We start from the raw sequence: 16180 nt of genomic DNA on the forward strand, positions 1-16180 counted from the left end.
CAGACATAGAATGGCAACGACTTTTGCGAAGTTACGCATCATGACTGATTAGAATTCACTGCTAGTCATAATTTCGTGAAGGGTCGCCAGAGTGCTGCGTGCACGCCTGTGTGCGTGGGTTGCGTCCGCACTTTCTCTGGCTTCCCCCAAGCGTCATCTGTGCGCGGGCGCCTCGCTGCTGAGGTGATTCGTGCCGAATGCTCGCTCGCTGACGACTTGAGTCAGCACCTCCTGCTACAATACACCACTCCTTCCCCCCACCACCCCTGCCTATTACAACTTCTGCCTCCCCCACCCCCCACTCCCATGCCTTCACGTAATCCGGACCGGATGCTGCTACTTCTGCATTCCTGAACGATATCCACCACAAACAGATGACCTAACCTGAACAGGATCTCCACCAAATCGAAAGCACTCATTTTCTCCTCTTGCGTCACACGCAACCGTTCCTCGAATACTCACTTTCGCAAACTTCTACTTTGTCAGTTAACCATTAGTCCAGAGGTGTACAACCTTTTAGCTTAACGGGACTGCATTGGAAGAAGACGAGCATATTTGGGCCGCACATAATATGCTTAACGCTAGGAAAAAAAGAAGCGGGATGGGATGAACCAATAGAATAGCATCATATGGCATGAGTTCCATATAGAAAATAGTCAACTTATCATAACTTATGAATTTTTTTTTCTTTTTTTTTTTTACCAATCGTGTGATGGATGCTTACTTCTTGGGCTGCTTTAATACTTGCTTTGGGGTTCGACACCCCTGCATGGGTCGTATTACTTTGTATAGTCGACCTGGCCGCGTCAGAATCGTTCCAGTACAGTAACTCTTACTGTCAGCAAATGTATCATAACATTATTTTTTTGTCTAGCGCAATTATATGTAGATGGTGGTCTGCTTCGACATATATTAATACGTTACTCACGTTCGAGTTTTTTAATAGCAAATGACACTACACTGGGCTTGGAATTGATTCACTTTCACACTATTAAGAGGATACGTAAGCGGAACAAGTAACGACAATTTCTTGCAGAGGTCGTTATGACTAGCATTTCAGTCGTTTAAGAACATTTTCCACAGGAAAGTTCGTACTCAAGCGGATAATCTCGGGCTATGTGTATTGTGCAATAGTAATTAGTTAGCCATCCTTACACGAGTCGATAACAAGCTAAAGATGTCGGACCCTATCTGAGGATGAGATCCTTAATTGCGAGAATTCAACTACTTAAGACCTGAAAACGTTACGTTAATAAGTTGGGAAAGACAGAATTCTTTATTTAACAAGTTATTTTTGTTTATTTTAACAAAGCGACGTTAGCCTAACACATCTATTACGTACTTTCTTCACGTATAATACCAGGTAAAAGAATTGTTGCAAATTAATTCAAGTTTACGAGTTTCGCTAAGAAGTGTCTACATGGTATTCGTGTGACTTGGTGACCGCCATTTCCAGCACAAAGAAATACTATTAAACAGTGCAATGAGGTCTTATACATCAGCAAACTGGAAAAAAAAACTTTGGGACAAAGCCTTTCTATAAGCTAAGCAAAGTATCCCTCAGGACCTGTGATTCGGATCTAGTGCATATCTTTCAATTTACCAAACCTGCGCAATGGCTACCAGCATGCTATAGCAAAAATACTCGTGGCTGCGGGCCTAATCTAGTCAAGCTCATTTAGGAGGGGAAAAAAAGGATCAACAATCATCATGACGGCGCAGCAAAAATTCATTCACAATGAATTTGACTGTTTATGGCTCTCTGCCCATCGTCAGATCGCACCCATAACGTAGTATGTGTGAGTTATAACGGTACGTTTATAATATTTTGTCTGGAATTGGATACCTGTGGAAGATGGCTAGAAGAATCGCGGCTGTGGCAGTGAACTGTCGTTCTGCTGACATGTAACAGCCATATTGCATAAAACGCAGTTTGTGACTGCCCACGGATAGCTATTTGTGGCCATTAACATAGGTCATAGGGTGTGTGCGCCTTTCGCCTTTGTCTTCCTGAACTCTGTTGAGGACACTTTCAATAAAAGGTATGAGGAGCAATGGCAGGCCATTCTTCCTCAAGATTCGAAACAGAGAAGGCAGTAATGTTGAACGCTAGGGTCTCGAGCAAAGTCGCCGCTCAGTCTCATCCCAAAGTTGTTCCATTGGATTCATGTCGAGACCCTGGGCAGGCCAGTCCATTTCGGGAATGTTTTTGTCGCAAACCATTGCCTCACAGATGCTGCTTTATGACGGGGTGCCCTTTCGTGATGATACGGTCATCTTCTCCGAACTGTTCCTCTACGGTATGCAGTACACAATTATGTAAAATGTGCTCAATTCCTTCCGTATTTTACGTTGTCTTAAGCGCAGCAACCACGATGAACATCCACATACGATAACCCCACCTCCTCCGTCCTTCACTGTTGGCACTGCAGATGATGGATGATACTGTTCTGAAGGCATTCACCAAACTCAAACACTCCCATCGATTCGCTACGGGTATAGCGTGATTCATCTCTCCAAATCACTCGTTTCCAATCAGCTAGTGTCCAGCGGAGTCACTCTTTACATCACCTCAATCCTGCGTACAGTCATTGTGCTGGCTGAAACTCGTGACACTCCGGAACTCATGAATGATACCTTCCGATGATTTCATGAGATTTTTCGCAACCACCTTCCGCCATACTCGACGGTACCTGTCTGTCAGTGTATGATGTCTGCTTGCTCTTGATTTAGCTGTGGTTATTCCTTAACGTTTCCACTTCACAAATACGTAACCAACAGTCGACCTGCATAGGAGTTGAAATATCCCTGATGGATGTGTTATCGGTCACGTCCAATGACTAGTTTACTTTCGAAGTCAATGACCTCATCTGACTGATCCGTTCTGCTGTTGAATGAGAAATCAAAGTAAACTGAAGTATAATTTACGACACTATGAACGCAAGGAAAATGAGTGGATTTTAGAATTAACTGCACTATAATTTTTAACAAATGTTCATTAAAAATGTGATTAAAAAGAAAGACTACTTTACTCAAATTCGTTACTTTCGCAAGTGTCGATATCCTGGGCTTCATTACATGTGGTACTCCTTGAGATCACCAATGGCCACTTCGATAGGCCATCTCGCTTCAGCTGTTGGGCTTTTTATACAGCGTCCTTCCAGTCATCCGTAGGATTAGAGAAGGAAGCATTACTACAATCTGAACCGTTTATTTTTCTCGACAACTAGGTTCAGCACCCAGGAAGGGAGGAGTTGACCTTCAACCTGCGCCGCCCGTGGTGGTCTCGCGGTTCTAGGCGCGCAGTCCGGAACCGTGCGACTGCTACGGTCGCAGGTTCGAATCCTGCCTCGGACATGGATATGTGTGGTGTCCTTAGGTTAGTTAGGTTTAAGTAGTTCTAAGTTCTAGGGAACTAACGACAGCAGCAGTTGAGTCCCATAGTGTTCAGAGCCATTTGAACCATTTTTGAACCTTCAACCTGCTCCCCCACATGCCTTTCAGAGATAGATCTGGGGTTCTTGCTGCCCACTAGAGTACATAAACATCACGAAGACAGTTCACAGAGCCATGTGTGGACGAGCACTGTACTATTGAGAAATGGCATCACGATGCCGGCGCGTGAGAGGTAACACGTGAGGAAGCAGGATATCCTTGACGTACCATTGTGCCATCGTAGTTCCCCAGTCTCTGCCAGCCGTGACAGGAACTATTATCCAATGGCTCTCCGCATCATGACGCTATGAAAACCACCGTCGTGCCTTCCCAAAACATTGGAAGAATTATCAGACTGTCGCAGATCTCGCCGACAATGGTCACTCGGAAAAGTGCAGAACTCCGATTCATCGCAGAACACAAGTGGACGCAACTCACCACCAATCCATGCTTCCTGCTCACATTCACGTTACCCCTCCAAATGCAGCCGTTTGTGCTGCTGTGTAAACGGAAGCCTGCCTGTGGTACGGCAACTCCCTAGTCAGGCTGCTGCTGGTCTCTGTCCAATGGTGCCATGTGACACAGAATGTTGCAGGGAGTTCATTACTTGTTCTCGAATGGCTGGCACAGAGATGAAAGAGTTGCAACGTTCTTGGTGCAAATTGTGGCGATCCTCCCCTGAGGTGGTCAGACATGGTCAGCCGGAATCTTGACGACGAACGTGCCACATGCCTGCCCTCATGTTCCTAAGCAGTCAAATATCGAGCCACTGTCACATGCGAATGCCCCACAAAACTAGATAGTCCACGATTCGACAATCCGGCCATTGATAGATCCATAAAGAGGCCCGTTTCAACCTCTGTTAGATGCCGATAAAATGAAAATGAGCATATACTGTTGTCTTGCACGAATATATGGCATATCCATGTTCTTCAGAAACCAAACGTCTAAGATCGCCAATCTCGTATCCCGCCCCCCGCCCTAACAAGGATAGAAACTGTGTATCCCATGTGTGTGCATTTAAAATCTACTTGCAAGTGTGAAAAACTTTTCTAAACTTTTGCGTAGCGTGTATCTGAGGTGGGACGTAGATACAAGTCCGGCAATCGTCTAGGATAATGTGGAAAACCGCCTAAAAAGTATATCCAGGCAGGCCAGGGCCGGTGCGCCTCCCCGTCCTGGAAGCGCTGCTTTAACGAGCATGACTATCTGACGAATCGTTATGTACTCTATCAGACCTGGTAACATGAACTCTGGTAGCTTTTCTTACTATTACACAAAACTGCAACTCATATCATTTAGTTACCCGCCGACTGAGTTTACGTGTATGAAGTTACATTGAAATCCGACTATGTCTTCTGGGTACTCCACTTTTTTGTGAGACATTTCATTAAGACGAAAAGAATCATGTTAGAGTCATAGACCAAGGCAGTAAACGGAAAATTTAGAGATAAGCAGACATTTAAAAGCATTTTCGAAAGGTATAATCAACCATAAGTCTTTGTTATACACAAATTGAGTTAAAATACGTATAGTCCATTTGTACAAACTTTCGTCACTGTCTTTGATATAATTGTCCGTTAGAAACTGCAAACAGAACTGTAGTAGTAGGAGCACCCAGTCAGGATAAGTAAGGGTTCAAACATGGTTCAAATGGCTCTGAGCACTATGGGACTTAACATCTAAGGTCATCAGTCCCCTAGAACTTAGAACTACTTAAACCTAACTAACCTAAGGACATCACACACATCCATGCCCGAGGCAGGATTCGAACCTGCGACCGTGTAGCAGTCTCGCGGTTCCGGACTGAAGCGCCTAGAACCGCACGGCCACCGCGGCAAGCATAAGTAATGGTATCAGAATATGAGTAGAAATCGGTATAATACTGAGGGCAATCACAACGTAGATGCAGACTTTCACTATATACTGCAAAGTGCTGAAGAAAATCATGAGGCAAGTTAAAACACAGCGTCACACCAAGTGAACAGGAAGTTCCCAAGAGCAGAAAAACTAGATAACCAACTATGCAAGACGTATCAGGTAAAAATATGATTGGTTTATGGAAGATCCCAAGCATGGGAGAGTTCTCAGCTCGGGGTCTAGTGGCAACGTTGCTGCCTCGATCACGGGGTCCCAGGTTCGATTCCCGGCCGGGTTGGGGCTTTTCTGGATTGTGTACAAATTGAACTGTATAAAAATTGGGACTTTATGAAAATAGCTTAAATGGCTCTAAGCACTATGGGACTTAACATCTGAGACCATCAGTCCCCTAGACTTAGAACTACTTAGACCTAACTAACCTAAGGACATCAACACATCGATGCCCGAGGCAGGATTCGAACCTTCAACCGTAGCAGCAGCGCGGTTCCCGATAAAAGTGCTTAGAACCGCTCGGCCACAGCGCCCGGCTAATTGGGACGTTATACAGGTGCTGATGACTGCCCAGTTGAGCGCCCGAAACCAGACATCATCATCATAGGACAATAAAACTGTGCGAAAATTTTTTAATAATCATTTCCTGTCATAGTTGCAATAGTAAGTCAAATTATTATTGGTACAGTCAAATACGCATAATTTTTACAAGCCTGTATTCCGAAGATGTACCATGCAGGAAACAGGAAGGAAACTGAACCAATTGATAAATCACAGAAGAGTAAAGGTTCACATCGGTAAAATGAACTGTCATGTAGCATGGGAGAACCCAGTAGCGGTAAGAGATGCGGTCGGTCGCCCAGAAACACCAGAAAAAAATGTTTCTCACAAACAGAACTCAAACACTGCCCTGCCACACAGATACACGTATTTATCTGAAGAAACATGGCGCACAGAATGGATACTGACTCGTAGTAAATGTATTCACAAACATTTAGGTTTGTTACCAATGCAGTGGAGCAGAGAACAGGAAAGCCAGGACACAAAATATAAAATGCCATCACAGATTGTCTTTCATTCCCAAAGGTATTAACAAAGGAAATTTGGTGCAATTTAAGAAACAATCACCCACATGAACTTAAAAAAGTTACTGTTTTACAACATTTAAAATTAACAGAACGGAAGAAAAACTAAAAATAATCTTTAGTAAACAAGCAGAGCAATACTTGATATTTGCGGTCACGATCTGATTCTACTATTTCAGGTTGCGAAAAGCGATCTTGACATCCCAATTTACTAGAAAAAAAGAGATAGTTTCACACAAATAATACACATGATTATACAAAGGTGAATATACCCAACTGATTACCAACGAAGCGAAAATTCAGGCCGAAAGTAATTATATCCTAAACAATATCCAGCAAGAAATTAGCTATGCACATTATTATGTGCATTAAAAATTAAATATTCATAAAATAATTCATATAAAAGTGAGATTGCGCCCATGGCCCTAAACACAACTACACTGAAGTGACCAAAGTCATAGGATGTGAGCGAATACAGATGGCGGTATTATTGCGTACACGAGGTACAAAAGCAGTGACGGTTTTAAAATTTTGAGCCCCTAGGCACACTATATTATATGCCTCCCTAAAGAAAACATGTTTTAAATAATAACTATTACCGATAACTTCGCAATTGCCGTTTTGGGGGGAACGCTGTGAGCTGTTTCCGTACTCTGCTATTCCTTGTTCTGAAGGACGCGTCAGCAGTCTAGTCGCGCTCAATCAAAATGCAATACGGTTCCTGAACTGTGCTTGGTGTACGGCAGCGGATAAAACAAACACAAAACTGCATTGTGTTAACATATTCTTCTGTCGAAAGACAACAGAAACGAACACAAGGAAAATAACTTCTCTTTACGGTCTAATAATTCAGCAGAGCGTATAGGAGAAACCGGATTTTTGTTATACATTCACTTTTAATACGTTCTTTTACACGAATCAGTATGAAAATAAAAATAAAAAAGTTGTGTTACGATCTAAAACTTGAAGCGAACGTGTCATACATTAGAAACTAATAGGTCTACGTACTTTTACAGAGACGCATTCAAAATTAAACTGTCGTTTTACGATCTAATAACATGAATGTGTAGCAGATAAAAAAAAACACATTCGGTATTAATACATGAATCTACAGGAAAGCGTAAGAAATGAAAATCAAATGGAATTACGGTGCACAAACTAGTAACTAAATACAGACGTACAAACACAGAACTGGATTTGATATTACATAATTTTACAGATTAGTGGGGAAGAATCAAATTTGTTTTATAATCTAATAGTTAACGTGTAAAGCATTAGGGTCTTTGTAGCTAGATGCTGCATAATAAGTGTACACAAACTCTTAAATCCATGTAAGGGCTGAATAGTTTTGTACTGCAGCTACTGCACTCACCATAGCTCTTTCAAGCGGTATTCGCTAAGCTTTTACGCATTTATCGACAGAACTGGACTACGTTATTTATTAGCATTTTTTCACCTGAGCGTACTCACCGATAACGTATATTTCCGCGATAACTATATATTTCGGCAGATGCCAAGAATACGTATCAGTTGTAATATACTACAGTATCGGTATGACTTGCTCTGCAGCGCCGAGCGGCCTGGGTCATTTGGGTATAGTTCAGTATTGTCGGGCGCCTTCGCTCACGTCTGCATGTAAACGAGGTTAAGTTCTGCGTTCTGCCATCGGCAATTGTAAAATAAACAGGTAATACGTAGTTTGTAAATCCAATGAATGTGCTCTAAATTATAATAAAAATTATGTTCTAATCTTAAATTTTTAAACTAATATGAATAAATAAACAAACTCACCAGTTAGCAAAGTTTGCGTCTTCATTGTTCAGACGGTTATCAGTTAGGTTCAATGTGACTAATGGACAAGGCGTTCAATCTCTCCTCAGACAAAGTAGAACGTAAATACAATTTTAGTCTCCTAAGAACCAAAAACGAGTGTTCTGCTGAACAATTTGTAAGTGCCATACGTAGAAATATTCTAAGAGCAATGACAACATTCGGAAACACCGACTGTAACCTCTTTTTTCGTAAACATTTACTCATTTCGACTGGTATATCACTAATCTCAGAAGATTTCAAAAGTTCCGCGAAATGTACACATTCACTAGGGAAGGAAGGTTCTAAATCTGTGTCATATGATGGTTGCTGCACGTTCAGCAACATGGTTAGGTGAACGGTTCTTAAGCTTACTGAAAACTGTGGAGTCTAACTGTTCTTTCTAAAGCTTTCCTTCCTCCTCACAAATTCGGCGTACAAGTTGTCGAGCACTGGGAGAAGTATTTCGACTCTAAATTTTTTCCTTCCAGTCAGAGGAACTTCTTCAGAGTCCGCTTCTTCTTCATCATGAAGTTCGCGTTTTCGTGATTTTTTATAGGTACATTCATAGTCTGTATCAGTCACAATCTCCACTGATTTGTTTTCATAATAGTCGAACATGCCACTAATAGATTCAATAAATCCTACAAGTGATTCATATAATTCATGCACTATTTTAGTATCAATATTTACACTTCGCAATTTCAGATTTACGCTATTAAATCTCTGAAGTATGTCCTTCCAAACTGTCATCATGAATACTGTTTCTAGACTGCTGAGTTGATTCAATAAAGCTGAAGCCTCATTACGCACAAGTGGTTTTACAGGCATATTATTGGCAATATGCGTGAGGGCATTGTTAACCCCCCCCCCCCCCCCCAATTTTCATATAGACTTACACATGCGTCCTCTCTTGCTGACCAACGTGTTTTTGATAAAATGCTTACCGTTTTGCTTCTTGGTTTCATGAAAGAAAGCAGTTTATCCCAGCGCTGTGCAGAAGCTGAGAAAAAATTAGACAGGTTTTCCAATACATTGAAAAATGAACATGCTCCCAACAACGTGAAACTAGAAATCAGATACAATTTGCTTTTCTTCGTTCTTAACATTTATTTCGTCTGTATTTACTTCTTATACAACAGCTGCAGTGCCAGAAATATCATCCGTACTACTTGAACACAAAGTCGAACCAACAATATATTTTGCGAAAACCTTATCCCCTCTGCCAAACGTTTTTAGAACATTGGCTTCTCGTTCTCGCCTTTCCTTCGATAATTTCCGAAATGCCGCCCCACTTAATTTGCTTTTTTCACTGTTATTCATGTTAAGGCACTTACAAAATTGTCAACCAACAGTCGAAACAAAAGAAAAAAATTGTAAAAGAAAAGAAAGGAAGCTATATCAAGTTCCAATCGTACTGCACCGCACATTAGCACAAAGCTTTTTACTTTAAACACGGCACACGAGCACAAAGAGTTTTCTTTTAAACACAGAGCGATGAACTGACCAACTCGGATTACTCGACGTAACTGTGCTACGCAAGAACGACAATGCAGAATAATTTAACTTCATTGTCGCCTGTTTCTCTATTGTCACACCTGCCGGTTGGAATGCGTCTCAAAGAAAACGGGACAGTTCCTTTTTTGGGTTGTGTTTCCCGCGTCGCCAGAATATTAGCTGGGACACAAATACATTTTGAACAGTCTTCAAACTGTCTTTCTAATTTAAAAAGCAAATATTTTTTCCAATTTCTTGCAGTGAGGTGTGCTGGATCGACTCTTATCCCACTTACTCTAATATTAGTGTAACGATTTCTGTGGGCAGAGAAGACAGACTACAAAGTTTAAGTAGTCTTGTTGACAGGTGATGTGATGTATTGTCATTTGTGTGAACACTGCTGTTACGTCTACAGGCATATGTTCCAACATAAAATAAAAATAACCTTTCCTCGACGAAAAAAGCTTAAGGAAGAAGTTTAATATAAAATTTGCAATGCCACGTACTATTCGCTTGCACAGAGTGGGAACTTTGATATCGTGTAAGCTGCAGCACAATAAATGCGACAAACTAAAGTTGGTTTCTTCTTTTTTCGCCAAAAAAAGTAACTAAGTAAAGAAATAAATAAAATTTTTAAACTGTTGTGAAGTGTATTTCACACATGACAGTGTATTAGATCTTCTGCTTACGTTCTTTTCTTATAAACATGTATTTAAAAGTGTAAAACATTCCCAGTATCAACATGTTATTTTAAACGGGTGTCATTAAATCAAAGCTCAGATATTGAAGACCACAGAGCTTTCCCCATCAGTTACAGTAATGGAGGGTTGGCTTGATACTTCCCCGTAATTTCTACAAGAAATTTAAGTAGAGTCGGGTTTTACATACTGAGGCCCACATATGTTACAGTATTTAAGAAACTGCTGATTAGTTTATCACAGCTTTTCAGGGATCCCGGTATTTTCACGGGGAAAATACGGTAAGGTTAAGTAGAAGCCTACAACATTCTCGGAATAATAACTTTTTGAACATTGTATTGTAGATTGCCGTCCTGACAACTTACTTCAAAATATTTTGAACAATCATGAAGATGATACCAGACAGAAACCCAATGTTAAATTTCAGTCACCAAGTACACTATGTACAACCCAAGGTTGTATTGTCGAATTTCGTTATTAAGGCTTATTTAAACTAGCAAGTTGTTTAACAGTATTAACAATTTTTGTCGTTTGCAACCGCAGTTATTTAAAGGTTGAAATGAGTACAGAGCAAAAAACGCCGCCCCTAGGCCCGTACTTGGTGGGCCTATATGCAAATCTGCCACTGTACAAAAGGGCAGTGCAACGGGGGAGCTGTCATTTATACGTATGTGATTCATGTGGAAAGGTTTCAGACGTGATTATGGTCACACGACAGGAGTTAACAGACGTTGAACGCGGAGTGTTAGTTGGGGCTAGACGTCTGGGACATTTCATCGTTGGGTATTCAATATTCTGAGAGCCACAGTGACAACCATGTGTCGAAAATATCAAATTTCAGTTATTACCTCTCAGCACGGACAACGTAGTTGCCGCCGGCGTTCACTCAACAGTGTTGCTTGTCACTGCTAACAGACAAACAACACTGCGTGAAACAACCGTAGAAATCAATGTGGGACGTTCGACGATGTACCCGTTAGTACAGCACGGCGAAATTTTGCGTTAAAGGGGTTTTGGCAGCAAAGTTGGGTTCTAGACGACTGGAAAACTGTGGCATGGTCAGATTTGTCCCGATTTCGCTTGGTGAGAGCTGACTGTAGGTTTCGAGTGTGGCACAGATCTCACGAAGCCATGAACCCAAGTTATCGACAAGGCACTGTGCAAGTGGTGGCTCCATAACGCTGTTGGCTGTGTTTACATGAAATGGACTAGGTCCTCTGGTCCAAGTGAACCGATAATTGACTGAAATTGGTTATATTCGGCTTGGGAGCATTTGCAGCCTTTCATGGACTCCATGTTCCCAAACAATCATGAATTTTAATAGGTGACAATGCTCCATACCACCGGACCACAATCGTTCGCGACTGATTTGAAGAACATTCTGGCCAATTCGAGCGAATGATTTGGTCAATCAAATAGTCCGACATGATTCCCACCCAACATTTATAGGGCATAATCGATGGGTCAGTTCGTGCACAATATCCTGCAACCATGACTTATAAAACTCCTAGTTCGGTTATTTTCACACCTGTCAGCAACTGCTTTCTTTGGAATTGCAATTATTACGTTCTTATTGAAGTCTGAGGCTACTGTCATACGCCTTGTACACCAGATGGAAGTGTATTGTCATGGGTAGCTCTCCCACTTAGATCTTTCAGAGCCCTGTCATATTATTCTTGCAGTATCATATCTTCCCACTAACCTCCACCAACGCCCTCTCATTTCTGTAATATTGCCTTCAAGTTTATCTCCCTTGTATAGATCCTCTATATACTCTTTCCGTCTTGCAGCTTTAGTTAGAACTGGTTCTTGATATTCATAAAGCTGTTTCTCTTTTCCCCAAAGGGCAATTTAATTTTCCTGCAGGCGTTCACAATACTTTTCCTAAATCACTGCAGCTGAATATTTAGATGGTATCTTCAACGATCGACAGCCAATTACTTCCTTTACCCTTTTACAACGAACTTACTGCTCTGTACGTCATTACCTCGATTTTGTCAAGACTAAACTCTAGCCGCCCTTTCTACATTGTCTTTCAAATTTGAATGTTCTCTTCTTACAATGTAAAATTGCAGCTTTGCCAGAAATATGGAATTTGTATATATAATGCAACAATCTTCTAATAGATTTTCTGACGCGTTGCAGGTTGGAACGGCGTGTTCGTGATTTTTCCGCCGCTTCAGTGAGCAGCGGACATGGCTTGCGCTGCCATCTGCCGAGTGGTGGCGGTACTGGTCCTTATTGATGCTGTTCTGGCCACCGCTGCGAATAACGCTACTCGTGTCAAGAGACAAGGTAAAGTATCTTACTTGGTTTACTATTTACGCTTAATAGACGTGAAATTGTTGCAAATTCTACCAGACCGTAGTTTCATTAGCGCGATTAATTTTCTGTAAATTACAACAATTTTAGCCAATGTACAGAAAATAAAGGTAGGATATTAATTATCACAAATAAACCACTTCAGAAACAAATATGGGGACAATGGAAGACAGCGAGGCTTACGCTAGTGAGCCTGCATTGCCCCAAAGAAATCGCAAACAATGAACATTTAAAAGAAAATTCTGCTACAGCTATATAGTTGAATGACCCTATTTATAATCTCAGGCACATTCATTGCTGTTTTTTCACTAATGAAACACATTTCTTTGTTCGTAATTTCATGTACTGATCAATTTCCACTTATCCCTTGTGACGATATTGTGTCCCGAATGAGTAGATATGACTGTCCCATATCTCAAATATTTTGGGAATGTTTACTCGAGAATTAATGCATAATTGAATAACTCATCACTATGTGACCCATTACAGAGCGCTATGCTATCGATCATGGATAAAGCAAAATATAACTGCATTCATTATCTGAACCATAGCACTTGAGTTAAAACGATCACCTGTATTAACTGATAATTGGCTCTGACCACTATGGGACACTTCTGAAGTCATCAGTCTTAACTGATAAATCGAATAGTTCTTACCGTCTCAGAAATACTGTGAGAAAGAATGGTACACCCAGACTGGCAGAACCCAACCGATCTGATAGCGAGTGCTACGAGGCGCGTTGTTTTCGTAGACACACTCTATGATGCACAAATTTCGGAATGAACGTCATCAGAATGTCTCATTCACAAGAAACAGAGAAAGAACACGTAAAGATAGTACCTGCTTTAGGAAAATATGAGAAAACGGAGAGCGCGGAGGGCTGTTCAGTGTTTGAGAATATATGGCGCTTACAAATCCGTGCCATGTTTTAACACATAAAAACACAAAACTGAGATGGAGAATGCTGAATCCGTATTAAATGCATGTTATGAGGGAGTCACTTTGAGTGTAACTGGTTTAGAAAATCTGGGATTTGGTAGCACTTGAAATTTACAGCAATAGCGAGAACGCCGACACTAATATTCCGTTAATAGATATTGCACATTTCGTAATGAAATTATTTTTCTGCAGCTTGCTTAAGGAGAGCTACCTAACTGCCTGAATGCGGAGTCACGCAACAGTACAGTACAAGAAGAAACCAAGTCATCCCGCGGAGGCAACTTCAAATGAGTGACAATCGGTACACAACATGCTCAATACTTATAACTGTAGCCATGACTATAGTCTCAAAGTGAGGACGTGAGCCTTAGGTTTACAATAATATGCCGGTTTTGATAATTTTTCCTCGATGAAAGTGGCTACAACAGCCGTTAACAAACTGAAGCCCTTAATGAATGTATAGGGTGCGTCAAAAATACTCTTACGAACTTTGGGACGGGTTCCTTACACCAAAGCAAGGAAAAAGTTCATAATAAAAACGTGCCCGAAAATCCTTAATGTTCGAGGTATTAATGAAAGTGTACAGTTTAGATGATTGGAGCACATAAATACATAATAAATGCTCGAAATGCCCTCCTCTTGATTCTGAACATGCATACACTCTTCGAATCATGAGCTACCACACCATTTCAAATACTCTGAGGGTTTCGAATGGCTTAGCAGATTTCCAACACGTCGATGAAGAAGAATTTCTGTACCCGGGTGAATGTCATATAGACTATTTGTTTAAGGTGCTCCCAGAGATAATGATCCAAAGGATTGAGATCGGGGGAATGTGCTCCTCCTTTGCCTATCTTTCCGCCAAAGTAGATACCAGCCAGTGCATCTCGAACACAGACTGAAACGTGCTGAGATCTATCGTGCACAAACCCCAAGTTTCTCATTATTTGGAGGGGCACACTTTCTAGTAGGTTTTGGCGGAAGTTATGAATATATTGCCTGCAGGCAGCAGCTACAAGACGTGCTGGAAGAACGTATGGCCCTGCCAAAGTGTCACCTAGTCACCTACAACTCCAGGCCACACATTAGTCTTAAACTGACAAAGCCTGTATTGTAGCATGAGAGTTGCGATCGGCCAATACGTGTTGATTGCTGAAATTTATTATTTCATCTCTTCCAAACGTTGCCTCGTCTGTAAACAAAACTGAAGAAACAAGCAGCAAACCCTGGTGGGTCACTGGCGGGAGTAAGGCCGTGCACACGTTCAAAGTGATAGGGTGCATTTCTAGTGAAATCTCCTCTACGATGAACTTGTCTTACGCTGATACCTGACTCTTCTTCGAGAGTCCGTAGAACGTGCTCTTCCTGGTCAGTTGTACGAACATGTGGACTTACTCTACCGACAGTCTGTCATGCAACGGATCTTGTCTCGGCAATGCGACAATACATCCCACCAAAGGTTGGATGACTCTGCTGTCTTCGATGTGGTAATGCCGTCTGATAAAGCCATACAGCCTCATGTTCGTGACTATTCGCGCGGCCGTAAATAAAAACCATGTCTTCCTACTAACGAAATGAATTTCTGCCATGTTTGAATAGAGCACTTTCACTTAACGCACTACCTGTAGTACATGTACACAATGGACACTTTGAAGACAGACGAATGACGAATGAAAAGAAGTTTCGCTGGCAACACAACGCCATCTAGGATACAATGAGTCAAACCCGTGCATAGAAAAGTGAAGTTGTTGAGTTATTTAGATATTCGTAGAATATCAACTTCCGTTAATAACTCGAAAACGAAGGATTTTCGGACATACGTTTATGTGAGTTTTTTTCTTGTTTTAGTATAGGGGACTTGTTCCCAAAGTTTGTAACGTATTTCTAAATTGCCCTGTATAGTTAAGAGTTCGACCTTCACTGAACATAACCCATTGTTTAATACTTCTTGGATACTGTGTCACTCAGAAAAATACTTGGCAATGAAACCACCACAGAATGCATCAAAACATAATACAATAAGAGACTAACTTGAACATGCAGTTTGTATGGTTACATGCAATACAACTTTTTCGCCGATGAGGATTAAGAGGAGGGGTCATGTGGCAAGCAATTTTTGTGGTGGAGGGCAAGCAGATCTATTCACTGGGTTTTGTCTAATGTGTGTTTGACACATATCTTTTAGCAAAACCGTTAAGCAGAATATCAGTAGTGTGGGAAGGTGTCAGGCAGCCAGAACTACGTTATACTATAAAGAGAAACAATTCATTAACATGAAAAGTCGTAAATACGGCCACAATTTTATAGGTTTATTGGAATCAATTTCGTTCTTACACGCTGGAAAGGTATTAGTTCGTTCTGGATATAAGATTATTTTTCTCTGAGAGCACTTAGGAGCAGTAGTTCAGATTACTGTTGACAACAATAATAATCGGCCATTGCTAAAGCTATTATTATTATTTGAAGGATTTCCTGCATACACTTATTCGGCTCAGACATATCACCTACAATTGAAACAATGAG

The 16180-nt window shown here is 41.2% G+C and overlaps 1 protein-coding gene across 1 annotated transcript in view; it reads left to right on the plus strand.

Annotated features, from left to right (window-relative positions):
- LOC126269465 (proclotting enzyme) overlaps positions 1–16180 on the plus strand; it is a 330057-nt gene that overhangs the window by 166289 nt on the left and 147588 nt on the right. Inside the window, exon 3 of the mRNA XM_049973995.1 lies at positions 12542–12691. Within this exon, the coding sequence (XP_049829952.1) occupies positions 12592–12691 (100 nt within the window). The 5' untranslated portion in view covers positions 12542–12591. The remainder of the gene's footprint in view (positions 1–12541; positions 12692–16180) is intronic.

This window comes from Schistocerca gregaria, chromosome 1 (genome assembly GCF_023897955.1).
Source record: "Schistocerca gregaria isolate iqSchGreg1 chromosome 1, iqSchGreg1.2, whole genome shotgun sequence".
NCBI lineage: Eukaryota > Metazoa > Arthropoda > Insecta > Orthoptera > Acrididae > Schistocerca > Schistocerca gregaria.